We start from the raw sequence: 20,403 nt of genomic DNA, 5'->3' as shown, positions 1-20,403 counted from the left end.
CTATTGAAGACCTATTGCTAGATTTCACTAAATTCCTTTCTGACAAAACAATTTGAGTGGGTCCTATATGGTCCCATGGATTCCTATGTATGTATGAAGGAGTTACGGAACCGAACAACCGCTTACGTCAGACATCCAAGGAAACCAATCAGTAGTTCAAATGGTCGACGTGCTGTTCAATTATTGTTGCCGGTTGGATTCAGACGGTCGGATTGGGCCACAAGCCCTCGTGACCTACATTCCCAAATGTTGACAGCCTGTCAACATAGCGGATCCTCAAGCCACACATTAGCCACCCGCTACCCGTTTCCGAAACTCTCACTCCATCCTTAACGGATTCGGGTTGTGTTATTAGTGTCCGGACCCTGCTCCCTCGAGCCCTTAAGATCTCAATTTGGTCCTTTTCTTACCTCCTCGTTGGCCGGTTCCCAAAGCTACAGAAGAGCTGACCGCGCCTCTTCGCTCGAAAAAAAAAAGGTTTTGACTTTTTCTCTCTCATTCTAGATCTGTTACCGACCTTTCGCTTTTCTCGTGTTTTTTATTTTGTGATTCCGGAATGGACTTCAGTCTCAAGGTTCGTCTCCAGTTTCTCCTCGATTTGATCTCTTCCTTGCATTTCGATTGATTCGATTCGTCCGCAGATGGGTTACATAGGGCATCATGGCGTCGCAGCGCTCTACAGGCACAAGTACAGCGGCGTGGATCACTCTCTCGTCTCTAGATACATAATGCAGCCTTTTTGGACCCGATTCGTTACCGTCTTCCCTCTCTGGATGGCGTAAGTGCTCGATATTCTACTCTTGTTTGTTTACTATTTCATTAATCTTTTGTGGATTTGGGATTGGTGGCGTTTGAACTCGACGGTTTTATGGAATTTAGTTATATGGGAAGCAATCAATAGTGACCATCAACTGCAACTCACCTGAGTGTCCCACATGAATTAAACTTGTCAGTGAGCAAATGGAATTTGAGATTTGTTTTGAGATTTGTTTTGCTCGCATCAAGGGTTTTGCGTCTTACGTTCATCTTGGCCCACACGATACCGAAGTCTCAGCCACACAGCCTCCCACTTAATTATGTGCGTGTATTAATGATGTGGGCTGCAAGCGTGTGGATTTTGATAAATGACGCTTGAGTAAAACACCGGACACACCCACAAATGAGGTGTTAGCGAAACGAGACTAGCGGTAAGCATCATCGCTAGTTACATTAGAGCGGGTAAACCTCCCCAGTTTATATCTCTTCGTAGCTTATTTTGCTAAACCAGGGGACTGCTTGTTAGATGGAATTGTAGAAATAAAGAATTGCAATTCAATAATCAAATAAAAGAAGGGTAAGTATGATCGCTGGCCTTTGGGGAGCAGTCGTGATTTCATTACCCTAGAAACATAGATGCTCGCCCTCGCACAGGCTTTTAATGGCGACCCATCTCCTAGCGGTAAGAGCCTCCGGTTACGACCAACACTTGAGCGGCGACTCCTCAAACCTCCTGCTCGGATGATTATCGTCTGGAGAATAAAACAAAGAAAGTTTGCAAAATTGTATTAGAGACTCAGAACTTTGGGGGAGAGAGAGAATGTTATAGAAGAGACGCAGAATTTTCTGTGTTTTTCTTCTTTCTGAGTGTTCCCTTTTAAATGCCTTGGGAGAGAAATGTTGCAAACTGATTACGCTTCTTCCTTCGTGAACTCTCGCGATATTTTTCGACGTTTAACAGCTTTTGTTTCTTTCTTTTCCATTTGATAGAAGTGCTGGAGAAAAGGAGAGAAAGAGATATTGTTATGACCATTTTTAAAAAGGATAAATTAATAGCATGTGGAGTGATAAAAGATAAGCTTAAGAAACTTAACATTTCCTATTTAAAACATAATAAAATCCAACGCTTATATTCAATATCTTATGGGTTTTGAGGTGATCACTCTTTTGCTAAAAAAACAACCAAGAGATAGACCAGTGGTGATACTGAGTTGGCTAGTCACACTGGAATTGGAGTTCACCACTCTTATCCCTTGGTAGTTCATATATTACGAGAGGTGACAACTCATTCCAATATTCTCTATATATTAAATGCGGGTTAATTCACTTTACATCAAGGAATGACAAAACCAAGATGCAGCTCACAATAGATTGTGATCTATCCTAATTGCTTGCCACTATTGCATCGAGTAGTTGCCATTTGTTTACTAGTTTCTAATTAGACATGTACGGTAATAGTTTCTTAGACCAATTAGTTGGAGGGACAATCTCACTTTGTGTTTTACTTTATTTACCGTACACCGATTCGGTACTCCAACTACATGAAAAAAATCAAGTCTTCTTGATACCATAATAAACATCAACTTTTAAAGTAGTATACATAGTTCCTTTTCATTCTAATTTCGTAGACTTCGGGCATTGATACAGAGATAATATGAAATAATCAACTAATAGTGCATTCATCAGCGTACATCTGATACCGAAAAATTCGCAATACTTTCTAAAAGTGGCAAAGTCCATATTTTTAAGAACCTTCATCCAATATCTCTGCTTATGGTTTGAGATGTTCAATAGCAAATACTTGATCAAGTGTGTTCTCGTTGCATTGATTACTTTGCCTTGTCTCCTCCTATCAAAAGCATGTCATCCACATGAAGGATCAGCATCAAATACGTACCATTCTTGGAATACGTGATGCATAAAATGTTCATACTCTCTTTTGGGTGTTCTACCTTAGTCGTTGCAGTGATTATCCACCGTGTCTTGATCCTTGCTTCACCTTGCAAAATCTTTTAATCTATGCAAAGGATTCTCCTTGCCTTCTTTCAACAGATCTTTGAGGTTGCTCCATCTTTATCTCGTATTAAGTTTTCCCATGTAAAAAATGATGTCTTTACCTCCACATGCTCAAGATTTCTATGTATGAATAAATATTCAAGAAGATGAAGAATTCGCAACTTGATTTTTAGTGATAAAATTTCAAAAGCTAGTACCTTTGTTGTATGCAAATCCCTTGTTAACTAATCTTCCGCAATACCTTTCAAATTATATCACCCACTTTTATAAAATTTCAAAGTCATATATACAAACTATCTTTTATTCTTTTCACAATACCACCTAATAGAATGTTTGGTTCCTTGTAGAATGTGGGTCTTAAAGAGGCTCTTTTGCTGTTTGTTATGGCAAAAGCTTGCTGGATAAGCTGATTGTTAGAAGCTTATCAACCTTGATTAATAGTTCGCAATAGACAATTGATAAATAGTATCCTAAATGTGTACATGTGAATTTATACCTTTATTCTTATGCCTGAATTTAATAACATAGGAAGAAGTGTAGTTAAATATTAGGGTAGATTGATCCTTTTAAAAAATAATCATCCAAAAAAAAGAGGAATATTACAGTGACGATGAGGGTGTAATTTGCGGCTGAACTATATATTCCGTGTAAATTGTCTAATATGAAGAATTGGAAGATTATTTTAAATAGCAAAGATTCAACGATATGCATGTGAAAACCTGTTAAATATTCTCACATATCATGGACATTTAACATAGGTACGCAGCTGTAGTTGCAGTGATATTGTGGAACATTTTTAATTACAAATATTTAAGCTTTTATTGATTATGTTGTTCCATTGTTTCTATGTTTGACATCTTTGAAGACTGTTTTGAATAAGCTCAATTACCTTCTCTCACACACACATACACGTATTCCTGTGTGTATGAGCATGCATCTGCACTCTGCATTGAAACACAGCACAGGAATTTTTTGAATAAGCTTAATTGCCTTCTCTATCTATCTATCTATCTATCTATCTATCTACGTGTTCCTGTGTATATGACCTTACTATACAACTAAGTTGTTATTGGAGCATATTTCTGAAAGAGCTATCAGTAAATTATCATTTCAGCTGAATATTTCTGACATATGTTTTTTGTTTGTCACTTGTGTGGAGTTGCAGACCAAATATGGTGAGTGCTTTTCCCTTCTGTTGCCTTCCGTTCTGTCTTTAAGATTCAATTTTTGCTTCTATGCAAATCAATTTCATTTTCTTTCTTTGCAGATTACACTTATCGGTTTCGTGTTTCTAGTTTTATCAGCACTCCTTGGATATGTAAGTGGTAAAATATATTAAATTTTGTATATGATTCAATTTCATGAAGGCTATTTCACTGATTGGACTTTCACTACTTTCCTGCTAGACTATCCTAAACTGTCTAGAATGCATATAACTATTCCTATTTGCGTCCAACTACCACGATCAGAACAATGGTGCCTGGAAAAAGATATCTTCCTCCTATAAATCAATAAAAAAAACCCAACTAACTTTCAGTATTTACTAAATTGTCATCTCCACTCTTCTCCCTCTTACACTGTCCCGAGCACTGGTGAACCCCTCTGTCTCCCACAGCTGCCCCTCTCACTGATGAACCCCCCTGCCCTGCACGGTTCTCTCTCTATCTCTCTCTCTCTCTCTCTCTCTCTCTCTTTAAAGACTAATTATGAATAAATTAACTTAGTCAAGTCAAATAGGGGCAGATTAGTCAGTTAAAAAGCATTTTAACAGAAAATCTGGGTATATGCCCATAATATTATCTAACAGAAAATGAGAGATATTGACAAAACTAATCCCTGGGAATATTTAAATTAGCTAACAGCCATATTTGGAGCGTAAATCAACAAATAAGATATTTTTTCGGGGGCCTATAGGTAAAACCCCCTTTTTGTTCAATAACTTGCCATTGTTTAGTGGCCATCTTTCTGTTTATTTTTGTTCATATAAATGACGATGTAGGATATGTGATGCCGGTGATTTATACACTGGCTGAGATATAACTAGCAAGTGCATTGACATCGTATTATTGTGGGTACTAATATCATCTCTCTCTCTCTCTCTCTCTCTCTCTCTCTCTCAAAAAGAAAAGATCTTCCTGCCTTTTCTATGAACTTTCACATGGCTGTTTCTTATTTTGATATATGCGTGATTGACTTCTTCATCTTGTTTAGATTTATGTATAATTTGCCATCTCCTTCCGATGCCAACTAATTTCTCCTTTAATAGATCACTTATTCTGTTTGGGTAAAGTGCTGCATGTTTTCTTCTATAAGATTTAATCTATTTTATGCAGTTTTATTCACCTCGGTTAGATACAGTTCCCCCAAGATGGGTGCACTTAGCTCATGGACTGCTCCTTTTCATGTATCAGGTTTGTTGAATGTATTGTTTTCAAGCAACAAAAAACTATGTGAATCTTTTTCACGTGCATGAAATTTTCTTAGATATTATGGTGATGATAATATAATGCATCATATAACTCATTTCTGTAGCTATTGTGACTTTTTAAATTGATAAGATTGCAGTTTCCTGTTGCAGTTATGAAATAACCAAGAGTGCCTTATTAATAAGAGAAGTATCATTGTCATCTGAGCTTTTTACCCATCAAATGGGTCAGACAATTTCCTATTGCAAAGAGGAAACTGAATTTTTACTATCGCATACACTTAGCGGATGCCCTTATGTTCTAAATATTTCTCCTATTTCTAAATTCTTAATAGAGATCAGAGTTAAGGGTCTGGTGAAGATACACCTACAGGATATGTGATTAGGGCAGAGAAGCAGAATTTGTATGAAATGTGGTGGTTGAGATAGAGTTGATCACTCAATCATGGGCGATAGATATTGACACGTGGAAAATTTTAGATAGGAAAGATCTGCAATGAAATTATATTTTCTCCTGGATACAAATGAATTGTTGCAGTTAACATTTTGTACTATCCATTATGGTTTTTTTTCTTTTACTCTTTTTGTGAACCATCATGATCTTTCTATTTAAGTTCTGTTTACATTAGCTAGAAAGGTTTTCATTACTCTTGATGTTTGTCTAGTTGTCCCCTTTTAGCCATTATGTTTCTAAAGGTTCCCTGCTTTAATGGTTCAAGTTTTGGGTCTATCATCCACTGTGCAAAATCGAGCTTTTTAAGAACTAGAATACCTTTTTTTCTCAACTCATTTTTTTCTACTGAAAGAGCTGTTTCTGTTGAAGTTATCTATCATAATTTAACACTGTTTTTGCTAGACTTTTGATGCTGTTGATGGTAAGCAAGCACGGCGCACAAATTCTACGAGTCCATTAGGGGAACTCTTTGATCATGGTGGTTTCCTTTCCCCTTGTTTTCCTTTTAGTTTGATGTATATCCGTGCAAATTATGGTTGTTGATCTTTTTGGTGAAAATCTTTTCTCAGGTTGTGATGCTCTTGGATGTGCGGTATGTGGCACCCAATTACCCAAGCTGATTCATACTTGACCCTGCGATATCTGTTTCTGAAACCTGAAATTTTAATCCCTGCTGTTAACAGTTCATATTCTTAGCTTTCGGAAGCACCGCAATGACCGGGAGGACAACCTTTTGGTATTGGGTAATTGCAGCTATTCCATTTTATTTCGCGACATGGGAATAGTGAGTTCTTCCAAGGTTTATATTGTTATACTTAGTATTATTGATCCATCATTTCAGTTAGCTACAACTGGAACTTAAACTGTTATTGCTTATGTAAGATATCTTCTGTTGGGAACTTGCTTTTAAATCTGTACTGAACTCTGTTTCTGTCGTCTATCCAGCTTTTTTACAAAAATACTTATCCTTCCTATAGTAAATGGTCCTACTGAAGGCCTCATGCTGATCTATCTCTGTCATTTTCTGACATTTTTTGTGGGTAGGTAACTGGATTCTTTGATTCAACTATACAACTTTACTGTAAGCTTTACTTTAGACAAGCTATTGACTGATATATAGTATTCTAAGCATTAGTTCTCATGCTTCCTTATCCTCATCTCAGGATCGGAATGGTGGGCTCAGGATTTCAGGAAGTCGGTTCCCCTCTTGAGTTGGGTGCCTTTTTCTGGTGGTGAGTTTCTCATTAGGAAAAATATGTTCGAAGGTTTATCCTTTTTTGGTTTAGCACAAATTCAATAATTACACGGTAAATTACAGGCAGATATTGCATGAATGACAGTTTCCCTTGCTCTTACTCTTCAAACCATTTTCATTTCCTTAAAGCATACACTGAATAAAATCTCACATCTTTTGCCCCCATTTCTGCAGAAGTATTCAAATCATGTTTTGTGGATCTAGTAAGTGCAAATTGCTTACTGATTTACTTCAATTTTGTTTGACTTGTTTTTAATTACATACAAAATTCCTCTCTATCCCTTGATTTGTTAGACTAGTATGATTACACGTGTATTCATTTTCACGTTTAGTTTTACTTTTCATATATAGAGTAATTTATTATACTATTAGACTTTGTAAAAGTTTGGTCTCCAAAGTATAATTTTTAAAATATTAATTTTTCTTTATTTAAAAATAGTTGGATTAAATATTAAATTTTCTTAAAAATATGGGGTAAATGATTCTCCAAAACTGTTACTTTGTAGAACTCTAGTATTTCAACTTCACAATAATTTTTTTCGGATTTAGGGGTAACCTAAATCTTTATCAAACCTTAAAACTTCCGTGCAATTTCTTTATTTAAAAGTTTGATCTTCCAAGTAAAAAGTCTTATTGAGATTATAGTATTTTGATTTGGAAATATTATAAATATCTACATGAAACTTTTGCAGTTGTAGGTGTAGGTGTTCTGTTATTGTATTGTTTGTTAAGGTGTGGTTATAGTTTATTAATACCAAGGTTTTAAATATCAGATATCGGGGATTTATTGGACGGTCAAAATCAATATCGGGTAGCGGATATTAGGGATATATTAGGGATACGTAGTATTTATCGGAGTGATATTATTGGAGGATGATATACAGAATATAATATTCTAAAATATAATCTAACCATACTTAATGAAATATAAACAATGCAAAATGTAAATAATTATGTTTAGGGTCACTAACCAATCGTAGAAACTTGGGTCGGGTCGGCTTTAAAGTACATTGAATAGGTGTCTGTTTCTTAAAATCAAAACTCAAACCAAAGGCCGATAATTTTGATTTTTGGACCGACAATATCGGCCGATAACTCACTTTATTGCCGCATTATCGGCGATAAATATCAAAAAACGATAATTGATTTAGAATCGAACTTATCATAGCGGAAGGCCCCCAAAACCGATAAATCGCCAATAATATCGGTTTATCGGCCGATGTTTAAAACATTGATTAATACCCTCACACTTGTATATGTATAAACTTCCCAGTATAATGAATATATTTATCCCTTTCTTTCAAAAGCTCTATGCTTATCAGTCTAATGTTCTGAATTTATTTATTATACAAGAAACTGAGGAAGGTAAATACATATATTTTTAATATTAGTAATGTTAAGAACTCATACATTATTAACAAACAATATTTTAAATATCATAATATCATAACATAACATTAATAATATTAATGATATACGTATTATAATAATATAATATTATTTTTTAAAAATGTTTCTAAATGTAGATAATGTTAAATATTTATTATTTTGCTAAAAATAATTTTACAAAACAAAAACAATGCTTTCATGTAAGTTATACTATTTATAATATTTATTATAATACGTTTTAAATTATAATATTATTTTTAATTTTATAATATTAAACTTTTGATATTAATCATTTTTTAGTGAGGTGGTTTAAATTTCTTAGTCTGCTTGCAAGTTTTGAATTATTAAGTTGCAAGATTAATTTCTGATTGTTCTAACAACAGTAAAAATAAAACTAAAGTACGAAAAATTACACTTTTTTGATTTTCCAACAAAGCAATATCCTTCATTTTCGCAATTATAATGCATTTATACCATAAATTATTTCTTTGTGAGAACTAGCACACCTTATGTTGTCATGCATAATACAACCATCATCATTTCAAATTAACATCCTATACAAATCCAACCTAATATCTCGACTCAAAATCAATTTTTTGCAAAAAGAAATATCTTACCAAGTCTTGGAAGCAACAACTACAATCCCCAACATCATAATCCTAGCATGCACGCTCACGGCATCCAATCTATGCACTTTCAAGCACATTGTAGCATACTAGAAAACTGATAAAGCTTAAACATAGGAATTAAGACACATAAAACCAAAATAGTGACCGGTTTATAAGTCTACAGACCGAATGTCAAAGTTTGAAATCATAATGAATATATCATAAGGCTATACGTTAATATAAGGACACTACCTTATATCCGATAGCCTCCTAACTCCAATAAACAACACCTGTCAAGGTTCATAAGTTAATATAAGAATGTTACCTTATCCCATCAGTTCACACGTACGTGCATATTTTTACATACTTCCCGATATTAAAAAAACAATAAAGTTTATTCATAGTTGTTTAAAGTTCACAAGCCTCAATATGCGTGTGGGGATAAGAAGGCAGATTGCTCTCTGTTTTGTCTCGTTTGTTGAAGATGGTGCAGGTTTATAGGGGAGAGGTTACGTTGGGGAAATGAATGGTTGTAATTTTATTTGGAATTAATTGATGATTAATGGTAGTTTAAAGGGGGGTTATGAGATCTTAACAGATTTTGTTAAGTAGGCCATATTGTAGGTAATCAAATAATCTTGTACTATCTTAAAAGTGTGTTGGATGTTAAATCATTTTCTTCCAAAAATAGCCCTCCAAAACACATATATGCATACATAAAACACATACATGCATCATAAACCACACATAAAACATGTGAATTAATGGATAGTGGTTACCAGAGAATACGTTTTTATATCGAGAATACTATAGTCTAAAGCCTTTAATTAATGTGATTTAATAAGATTGGGGGTTGTGAGATGAATTTGAAGGGGTATGGTTTATGTATGTATGTCTTTGATTTGAAGCAGTATGGTTTACGAATGCATGTGAGTGTTTTATGTATGCATGTATGTATTTTGGAGGACATTTTCAGAAGAAAATGTTTTAACATCCAACATACTTTTAAGATAGTGTAAGATTAGTTAATTATGATGTACGGTTTCCCTTTAAGTTGCACTACTTTGCTCACAGACTCCTTTTTTCCATATGCTAATTTTATCTTTCTTTGTTTGATTATATCAGAACTCCCATTCCATGATGCTGTTCTATTCTTAATGGCCATCTTTGGTATTCTGCCTACTATTGCATACAAGTAAGTACGATTATATTATTATTATTTCTTATTAATGGTTTTCCTAATTGCATCACTTCAATTAGTAGATAACAGTAAATCTACTTTTGTTTGTGGTTTGTGGTATCTTATTTGGCAATCAGTTCGTACTGTCCATATTCTCTTTCTATAAACCGTCTTCCTCTAACCAATAAATCATGATTTGATGTGATATTTGACGCCACTGTACACTTGTTTAATTTTCTTGCACTTCTGAAAAATCCAGGAAGTATCTAATGTCATAATCTTAGTTCCAAGAGCATAGTATATTTGACCTTGTTTAGGCTGAAATGTTTGTGAAATATACAGAAGTTTTCTCTCCGCAACTTGTAGAATAACGTTGAAACTAGGAAAAATATCCCAGCAAAATTCTAGTCATTTGATATCATGCTTATGTCCAGTGTCCACAGTGAAAGATGACAGCATGTATTAGGATATCTGTGGGGTTGCAACTGGAAGTTGAAGTTGTCTGATGCCTGTTGTGCATGCTTCATGTGTAAGATGTGATTTTCAGAGGGAAAAGAAATATCTAAGTTGCAGAGACCAACAACAAGAAATACAGTTTAACAAGCTCCTGCATATATGAGAACTCTAGGGTTAATACTGTTGTCTCATAACTTTCAGGATCTTACATGATTACATCCTTGTTCTGGCACCATTATCTTTGAAGATTCAAAGTATGCAGATTTATGGGTTTCTCTTCACTTTGATATCTGAAAGTCAATGTATTTTATGTTCATTTGTGATTAAAACAAAAGTGAAATAACTTCCACCCAACTGGATTTTGGATCTTCTAGGTTCTTTTGTAATCTTAATCCCTTGAGGTATGTTTGACAACTTCACGCTATTCCGGTTAAGGCCAAGATTTAACCAAGATAGGGGTAGTCCAAAGATAATTAGTTAAGGGCCTCTTTTTTGAACTAAAAAAACTTGTCCAATCTTGTACAAGTTTTTGCCAAACACATTTTAAGCCTTTGTCCAAGTTTTTCCCCTTATCCAAGTTAGTGGGTGAGTTGCCAAACAAGCCCTTATAGTTCCAGTTGTGTCTTAATTTTAAGTTACAGCTCTTTGTCCTTGATGTTCTGTAACAACAAAACACTAATCATCTCTATGTTTGAATTTGTGCAGCATTTGTAATGTGCACAAGGTTGTTCAGGCTAGAAAAGGAAGCATGCTGACGGCATTGGCCATGGTAATAATGTTCAAAGGGAAATATACCCATTTTCTATAACTTGGATTTATTAACAATACATTAAATTTTGGTGTCAGCTCCTTCCATTTGGTGTTCTATTGACGGGAGTTCTCATATGGTATGTTCTAAGCTTTGGCAGTCTTGTCAGTTCCAGTTTTAAAGTTGAATTAGGAATGCATTGTCATTCAGCTTGTTGGCTTGTAGCATGCCTTTACCTAACCTAACTTCTTACTATAGCTACACTCATTTAGGTTTTTACCGTTAAACAGCTTTGATAGTGTTTCGTGTTCATTCTATGAGCTTAAATTGCACATCCAACTACTTGCCAATTTTCCTACCAGTTTTATTTATAGCGCACCGATCCATGAATGTGACGAGCTGGAGATATCATGTTGATTGTTGGTCATAAAATTTATTAAATCTTCAGCCAAACCTTTCCAACATAGGTCTCTACTTTTTATATGCCCCGGTTTGATGGGAGAAGATTTTCATGATTTACGCTGACAAATCATGATTTTAGTTCTATTAAGAATTATTTTTAATGTAAAGTGAGTGCTACATTATGTTCTCTACAAAATTAACACACTGCGTTTTTTTTTATGCAGGTGTTATTTGTCTCCTTCTGATGTTATGCGGAATCACCCACATTTGCTTGTAACTGGAGCTGGCTTTGCATTTGGTTACCTTGTGGTAAGATTAACATAGTTGCAATGTGCTTGACTTGTTGCTCCTGCTAGATTTTAAAGGTATAATAAGGGAATAAAATAAAACCTTTTATCATTTTCTTTAATATGATTTTGGTCCGTCACTCTTATTTTAACTTTTGTGTCAAGAAGTTCTAAACTTTTCACCAGTAGGCAACTGTCTCACATACATCATCATTCAAGTCCAGTTGGGTGTTGTTTTCTCACATAGCAGAGATTATTGGACAGTCTCATTTAACAACATCACTAATTAACATTATCATATGCTCTATCAATTATATTATGCTTGTTTCTGAAGTAAAAATCTTACATTTTTCTCAATGTCTTTGTCCAAAAGTGTTTTGTTTGCCTCTGAATTATTTCACCCGTATCCTTTAATGGACGATTATTTCTATCTTCAATGTAGGATTTACACGCACAACCTGACTCAGTCAAGGGGAATTTATCTTAATACCATGTTTGAAAACAAGTAAATTAGAAATAAACAGAAACTGGTAATAAAAGTTTTTATAACAAATCCATTTTAAAAAGTTGGAAACTGTTTAACATGGGTCAAAGAAGGGTTGCTGCAAATGTTTTTTCCCCCTTGTCTCCCTCTCCGAACGAAGTTTTATTACACGTATAAAGCATCAAATGCGTTTTTTTCCTCTTGGAAAAACAAGAGTTTAAAACAAACATAACTGCTCAGAATGCATCTCTTAGAGATTTATGTTATTGTTGCCATTTCATTCTAGAAAGAATTGTTGCTTCTGTTTCATTCTGCAGCATCCGGTTAACAGGGAACTTAAATAAGTTTTTTGTACCAACAGGGAAGAATGATTTTGGCTCACCTGTGTGATGAACACAAAGGCTTGAAGACTGGAATGTGCATGGTATGTATCTTTATCAGAAATTATCGCACGCTTTTATTCATTTTCTGTCTCTTTAGGTTGATTATCTATCTTCTGCATTTTGTTTTTTTGGGCATGGTTTTTTGTGTCTCATGTGCAAAGTTTGCTTGCTTGCCTTCCCTCATAGTTTGGAGTCTGGATGTCAGCCATATTGATTTGAGTTTGCAGCCTCCTATTCTGCATGTTAAAAGAAGACCTTGTACCAACGTTCTTTCTTTTTTGGCATGTTAAGCAAACATAATGAGTAATGATATGTTTACACTCAGTTATATCATTTTGTGGGGAATCTGACTATTATAAGAAGACTGACATATCACCTTGTAATTTGTAACAGTCTTTACTGTATCTTCCTCTTGCTATCGCAAATGCACTCACTGCTAGGCTTAATGATGGGTATTATGTCCTTTACTTTACCTGTCCACAACTTCATAATGTCTTCAGCATTTGTTGTGCTTTCATACTAGTTTAATCTACTGGCTCTTATCTTGTCTCCTGGCTGCAGAGTTCCTCTCCTTGATGAGCACCTAATTCTGATCCTGTTCTGCATATACACAGGTAAACCAAATTATGATGCTTATTAAATCTTAATTTTTTTTATCATCAAACTGTTGTCTCTGTTGTTAACTAATAGTTTATGATATCATTTTGTTTTTGGCTAAATTTCTTAATGCCTTTTTGAGGTACTCTTATTAAATCATTTCTTTCTACTGAAAGAAAAGTAGACCAAGATAGAAACAGTGTTAATTATTTATTTATTCTTCATAAGAAAACAGACACCATTGTTCAGTTCTAGTGCTCATAGGTTGATATTTTCTTATTCAAATGCAATTATCTTTCCTGTTTGAATCTGAGGATAACTGATCTTATTCTCATGCGTGTGCCTCCAAGTTGTGTGTGGTCACAGCCTCACAAGTGTTTTTTAATTCAACAACAGTGACACTCTACATGCATTTCGCTACCTCAGTCATCCATGAGATCACCACTGCACTGGGCATTTACTGCTTCAGGTAAATAAAAGCGTCATTTACACGTAACTTCAAAAATTTTGGTGAGGATACTTCTCTAAGTATTCATCGCATTGCAGGATAACTAGGAAAGAAGCGTAAACATCATTGTTAGGTTTGCTGGTTTCTGTTGATTTGATGATTGCCCCGCTCAAACCGGAAAGGGTGTCACAGTTTCAGGTGTGAAGTAACTTTCCTCAACTTGTTGGATGATGTAAACGATGATCACAAATGATCAGAAATTTCTCTGCTTGGTTTGTTCTTCATGCACAGCACTGAACTAATGTTGATTTTTTAGGATAGTTAACCACAGCCAATTTGATTAATTGTGATGCATTATGCCATTGTTGATTACTTAGTCAACTTTGTTGCACTTATTTATTTTTGGAGAGTGTACACTAGGTGGAGACGTAAACATAAGGAATGTACAGTTAACATGTTTAGATTCTCCCTTACACCCCCCCCCCCCCCCCCCCCCCAAAAAAAAAAAAAAAAAAAAAAGAAAAAAGGAAAAAAAAAAGAAACCCTCCTGCGTTGACAAGCATGTTTAGGTTAAAGGTACAGCCTTTGGTTTCTTTTTTTATCAATGCTAACTTAATCAACTGTTGAAATCATAACAAGCTGATTTTTATGGTTTGTTTGCACGGTAATGTATGTTCTTTTCCTTGTGCCTACTCTTATAGTTGTCTTTGCTGTCACTGTGTCACACCGTCTATTTGTAATTTGGTTGTCGTTCGCCTCTGTCAGAATTTGACGGTACAAGCATCCAAATATACTTGCAACCAACCAATGTAAATGAAAAGAAGAAAACGCCTCAAAAGATGCATTTCCATATAGGGCCCTTGTATGCATTTTATCTTGATTTATATATTTTTAGACTCGTGCACATCTAATTCAATCTTAAACCCAAAATTCTCTTAGTGGATTATTTTTACACTTAGCAACTGTTTCAATTGCTAATTTGATGTTTAAGTTGCCATATTTGGCGGAGATATAGTTATGATATAGCACAATTTGGATTTTTTCCGTTACCAAGAAGTAGCGGAGAGATCACTGCCTTTAATTGAGAAATTTAATGGTCTTTTTATTACTTTTTCTTATTGCGGAGAGTATTTGAATATTTTGTAGTTGGGGTATAAGAATATTCTAGTTTCGATATTTCGGGTTGAGGAATTTTTTCTTTTAAGGGGTTGTTTGGTTCATTTTTTATTTTATTGGGAAACATCATTCCATTTGAAAAACCTATTGTTTCGATTTTTTCAAAGTTTTTCACGAAATTGATTGTTGATATTTGATTTACACATAAAACATGGTGGAAATTCAATTTATACACTTTTTCCTTTGTTTGGTTGGTATCTAAAAAAGGGGAAAACTTTTGGTTGATTAGAATTTTCCCATTTTTCTTGTGTTAGGTTGGTAATGAACTTTATAGGGAAAAATGCATATGGTCACCATAGTAAGATTACCTCTCATTAAAGAAAAATTTATTTGTGACCATTGTGAGTGGTAACCTTTTCAAAAGAAAAGTGCTAAAATAAAATATTAAACGTGTAAATAACGTGATTCGTCATGAATACCTGTTTGACATGGAAATTCATACAAAACCTAAAATAACATGATTGCTCATAGTCCATATGAACTACACACATAAATTAGCAGAAAATTCGTACGAAACCTATAAAATACCTGATTCATCACAACAACCCGTATGACATGAAAAATCTTGAGTTCAAACCTATAAATAACATGATTGGGCAGAAATTTCATGCGATACCTGTAAATAACATGGTTCATCATAATAACTCATATGACATAAAAATAAAAAAGGCTCAAGATGCATTTATCTATAGGTCATTATCATCAAGAAAAGCCATCCAATACATCTTATTAAAAGATATAGGTTGCTATTCACATTTTGGGGCCTTCATTATTGCATTATAACTGAACAAATCACCAATGACAGTCATAAATAACATATGAAACCTATAAATAACCTGATTAATCATAAATACCTATATGAAATGGAAAATCACACCAAACCTGTAAATAATTGAGACTAAGTAATTGAGTCAAATAAAAAAACAAAGCCTGTAAGGTTTCAAAACTAGGAGCCACTCAAAACCACGAGCAAAACCAGCAAAAAAAATTAATGATTAAAATAAATGCTGTCAGATTCAACATCCAATTACAAACTAAGTGTACTAGTCTATATCCATCTATAAAAGCCAATGTTCGCATACCAAATATTAACTAGGAAAAATAATGAGTGAGAAAGGTAGAGATATTAGTGAATCTTCACCTACACCAATATAAAGGGTAAGAATTTTGAAATTAAAAAAAATTAGCTATTTTTTTCTAATGCCAATTTACTTTGATTTTTTATCTCGGCATGGAAGGATTACTAAACCCAAACTACCTACTTTTAAAGAATGGATTGAATGTACAGATGAAGATATTGTAAATGAGCATATATGACATTGGATAACTTTTGGATCCAATGCATATTTACACACTTCATTGATGAGCTAAATACTTTCATCTCATCCACCATGTGTTGCATGAGTTCATTATCTAGGTTAGTTCTACGAGCCTTTCCCTTGCTAGCACATGACTTTGCCTTAGAAGTTAATGAGGTGGGTGCTTCCTTAGGTGGAGGAGTAGTGTTATCATCTAAAGAGTGCGCTTGAGGGGATTGATCAGTAGGCAAAGGTGAGTCAACATTATCTACAAGATTAATGGACTCGCTACAACTAACCTTTTTCTATCGTTAGCAAAGTCCCCTCTAGCTTGACATCCCCGATGATGATTGCAAGATCATCATAATGCATCAAGGTTTATTAATGTACTCCCTAAACTTAGTATTAGTAATTCTCTTGTCTTGAAAATGTACAAGTGTATTAGTGCAATGAAAATGAGAGAATGAAAAAAATGAGACAATAAAAATGGAACAAGGGCTTATTTACCTCAATCGACCTATCCAAACACTCTTACATCCATGATGACAATATTAGTGCTATCATCCCATCTTGTGCCATTAAGATTAGGAGTTTCTATGTCCAGAATCTTGTGCGTAAAGTTTTGATGTGATGCATGATGTTTTCCCACTTAACTTTAGTGTTAAAAGGCTGTTGATATGTGTGGAAGCCATGTTATAAGTGGTTCTCTTAAAATTTTTGTCTAGGTTGTAACTAGTTCTTGCCAAGTTAGCAAGAAATAGAATGAGCTCATCATTATAACATGAATCTCAAAATAAATGTTTGTTCCCTTGGGAACCACTGGCTTCGCTATTCTTTTCCTTTGTTGAAATGTTTATTCTTTTCTTCTTTAGATTTGGCGAGATTTCTACCCCTTCTTCTATGAGCACCCCTTTAGAACCTGATTCAAGTGTTGAGACATGATCACTAGTGGGAGATAGTTGCAATGCACTAATATTAGGGCTCATTGAGGCATAGTAAGAGAACTTAGCATGTTCATAAATGGCCTCAATTGGTGGTGCATCTGGAAGTAATTGCCATCATAACGTGGCAAGTTAAAAATGCATGAGGTTGTTGTCCAAAATAGTACTGCTAAAATGAGAAAAACCCACTACTAGCTAGAGGTATAGCCTGAGGAGATTGAGATGGAACTGCACAATTGCCTTTATTTTTATCTCTCACATTTGAGGATGTGTTATCAGTCGTTACTAATTTAATAGACGGAGTTAGATACAATATAATTAGTAAGAAAAGCGAACAAACATATAATAATTAAAAATACAAATACATAACAACTTTCAATGATGTTCATGAAAAGCCAAACATATTAAATGGAAAAAGCAAAATATAGAGTTAAAAGTACATGAATGATTAAAAATAGTCCAACAAATATGAAAGTTAAGTCTTAGTGGTTACACCATCATTACACTTATTACAGTAGTCAAGCCACATCACCCAAGCAATATCATATCTAAGAGTTTTTCACTCATTTCTTAATTGTATTTGTTATCTTTGGGTTTAAGTTCGTGTATAATCAACTAAATTGTGGCCAAATTCATTTGCTACCTCACCATCAATATCTTCATTAGAATCAGACTCGTTGAGTAGTTCATCATCAACAATTATAATGAAATTATGAAGTACTATGCAAGACAATACAATATCTACTTGTGTAAAAAATGGGTAATATGACTTAGCACACAAAATCTTGAGTCGATTCTTCAAAGTGCCAAAAGTAAATTCAGTCTTAGACGTCAAAGAAAAATGCCTTAGATTGAACAACTCCCTTCTATTCTTAGGTCTTTTACCGCTATGTTCTTTCAAATGATATCGAACATCTTGATATGGAGAGATGAAATCTAGCATGGCGGGGTATCCAGCATCACACAAATAGTATTTTTCTACAATTTGTTTAAGAAAATTATAAATAAGTCAAGTTTGCATATTAAAATAAAAATATTTTAAGTTAAAATTTTAAACAATTATCATCATAGACTCTCAATCCATGTGATTGTGGTCTAGATAATGCATCTCGGAGAATTCTATAATCATTTGCAGACCCTTCCTAATCTGCTAACACATAAGTGAACAGCTTATTTAGGTTACAAGTTGCAAGCACATTCTGTGTAACACCTTTGCGGCATTGAAATCATACAACAAGATTAATCAGTAGCATTGCATTAACATAGGTCTCACTTATCATACCAATTCAATCTTACAATATGTGTATCAAATTACTAAGTTTAATATTTGTTTTCATTAAATGTATATATAATCGTACATAAAGTGTAGATATACCTTGAAATAAGGGTAGCATAGCATGCCGTTAAGGATCTCTTGGGGAACGTCATTGGGGACTTGTCTCATGTAGCATCCATGAAGATAAATAATGGATTCTAATACATTGTTAAAATATCTAATGACTGTCTCCCCTGATCTAATAAAATGAGACATCACACTGTGGTTTTTATATTTATGACCCAAATTGTTTAATGTAATGATAACATGCTCTTCTACAGTTACATTTCTCTAGTCTTTTAGTAGACCATTTGCTCTCATGATCTTTGGTAGTTTCATAAAAGCACTACTTCGCATTCTAATATAATTAACACAATTACCACTAAAGCCATTATATATATACTCTATATGTGTTGAATTTTACTTCTCTTTTGTTTTCTTTTTTCCTCACTTGGTCCACTTCATTTCGATCTACGCCTAGACTGCATTCTCCTCATGAATGTAAGTATTATAGCAAAAACAGATAGTGCAGCACCTTGGCAAATATTAACAAGAGTTTCTTCATCCACAAATTCCCCATCACCATCCATCTATGATACAAACATAAAATTGTAATAAATAATATGATTTATTTAACAACAGAGGCTAAACAACTTATATGGGAGTTCAAGTTTTAAGAACCAACAACCCCTTAGCACCCAATGATTTCCCAAGATGAAAAACAGACTATATGCACACAATATTTAGCATGCAAATGTGCGATAAACAGAAGGCTGTAGAAACCACAATTAACCATAAACAGAAGGATGTAGAAACCACAATTAACCATAGACAGTAAGTGTGTGCTATACCTAAAATTTCATAAAAGAGGTGTTTATAATATTCTATCCTACTTTAGCAGCATGGAACATTATATATAGGCTAACAAAACATCAAAATAAAATCTTCAGACCAAATACAATAATATGGAACAAGAATGATCTCGGTTGGTCAAATACTAACAATAACTATAAAGACAGATAAAATCATATTAAAAAATATGGCTAGAATGTATATGGGTCCCAACGAATAACAACAAATTTATGGTCTCGAGCTTGACGATAAATTTATGCTTTTGTTAGTAATTGAAAAAATTGCTTCAAGGCCCCAAAAATGCAAACCTGATGTGTTTCAGCCCCCAAACTTTTTCTAATGTGCATTAACCCCAAAAATAAAAAGTCCAGGTGATTCAGCATCTTTTACAATTTCCAAGACATTAAATCCCCAAACAACCCTCTTCTTCTTCTCCACATCTTCTCCAGATCTGCTCCTTCTCTTCCAACAAACCCATCTCCTCTTTCACTCTCTCTTCAACCTCGCTGGGAACCTCCAACACCACCGCCACCACCACCACCTCCGTCCGCCGCCTCCGCCTCCCCTCGACCTCGTCGACTCCATCTTTACGTAGCCCGCCCCACCATCGTGCCACCTCCCATTCTCCATCTTCCACCCCGCTGGGACCTCCTACACGCCGCCACCTCCGTCTCCCTCGATGGTCGACCTATCCGCAGGATACCGCCGCCACCATCAACGTCGCTCCCATCTCCCTTCACCCTCTTGGGAGTTCCAAACACTGCGCACCCCGCCTCGCCTCGACCTCATCGACTCCATCCTCAGCGAAGCTCCCGCCCACTATCGAGCTCATTTATTCTGCTAAAATTCTGCGCCAAAAGAAGCCTTCCCAAAATCTCTCAATCCATCAACAATCTCACTCGACAAACGGAACGCGACCAACTTCCAACATCG

At 34.7% G+C, this 20,403-nt stretch overlaps 1 protein-coding gene across 4 annotated transcripts; it reads left to right on the top strand.

Annotated features, from left to right (window-relative positions):
* On the top strand, positions 385–14,213 carry LOC109837807 (choline/ethanolaminephosphotransferase 1-like). Of its 4 annotated transcripts, none has more exons than XM_020406167.1 (19): positions 385–477; positions 642–778; positions 3,938–3,947; positions 4,040–4,090; positions 5,106–5,183; positions 6,054–6,129; positions 6,221–6,243; positions 6,335–6,435; positions 6,597–6,691; positions 6,815–6,883; positions 10,029–10,098; positions 11,245–11,308; positions 11,386–11,426; positions 11,914–11,998; positions 12,822–12,884; positions 13,237–13,295; positions 13,405–13,457; positions 13,837–13,909; positions 13,987–14,213. In XM_020406167.1, exons 2-19 carry the CDS (start codon positions 642–644, stop codon positions 14,006–14,008), a joined length of 1,170 nt encoding a protein of 389 aa, XP_020261756.1. In that variant the 5' UTR covers positions 385–477; the 3' UTR covers positions 14,009–14,213. The 4 variants fall into 4 exon arrangements, 3 of the variants coding, with proteins under 3 accessions (XP_020261756.1, XP_020261757.1, XP_020261755.1); XM_020406168.1 differs by having other exon boundaries at positions 414–474; positions 640–778; XM_020406166.1 differs by having other exon boundaries at positions 425–574.

This window comes from Asparagus officinalis, chromosome 4, assembly GCF_001876935.1.
Source record: "Asparagus officinalis chromosome 4, Aspof.V1, whole genome shotgun sequence".
Lineage (NCBI taxonomy): Eukaryota > Viridiplantae > Streptophyta > Magnoliopsida > Asparagales > Asparagaceae > Asparagus > Asparagus officinalis.
This window is presented reverse-complemented; position numbering and strand designations above follow the sequence as displayed.

Coding starts and splice junctions, on each gene's coding strand:
- LOC109837807 (XM_020406166.1), top strand. Junction 4,091..5,105: donor TATCAGCACTCCTTGGATAT/GTAAGTGGTAAA, acceptor TATTTTATGCAG/TTTTATTCACCTCGGTTAGA. Junction 6,130..6,220: donor AGGGGAACTCTTTGATCATG/GTGGTTTCCTTT, acceptor ATCTTTTCTCAG/GTTGTGATGCTCTTGGATGT.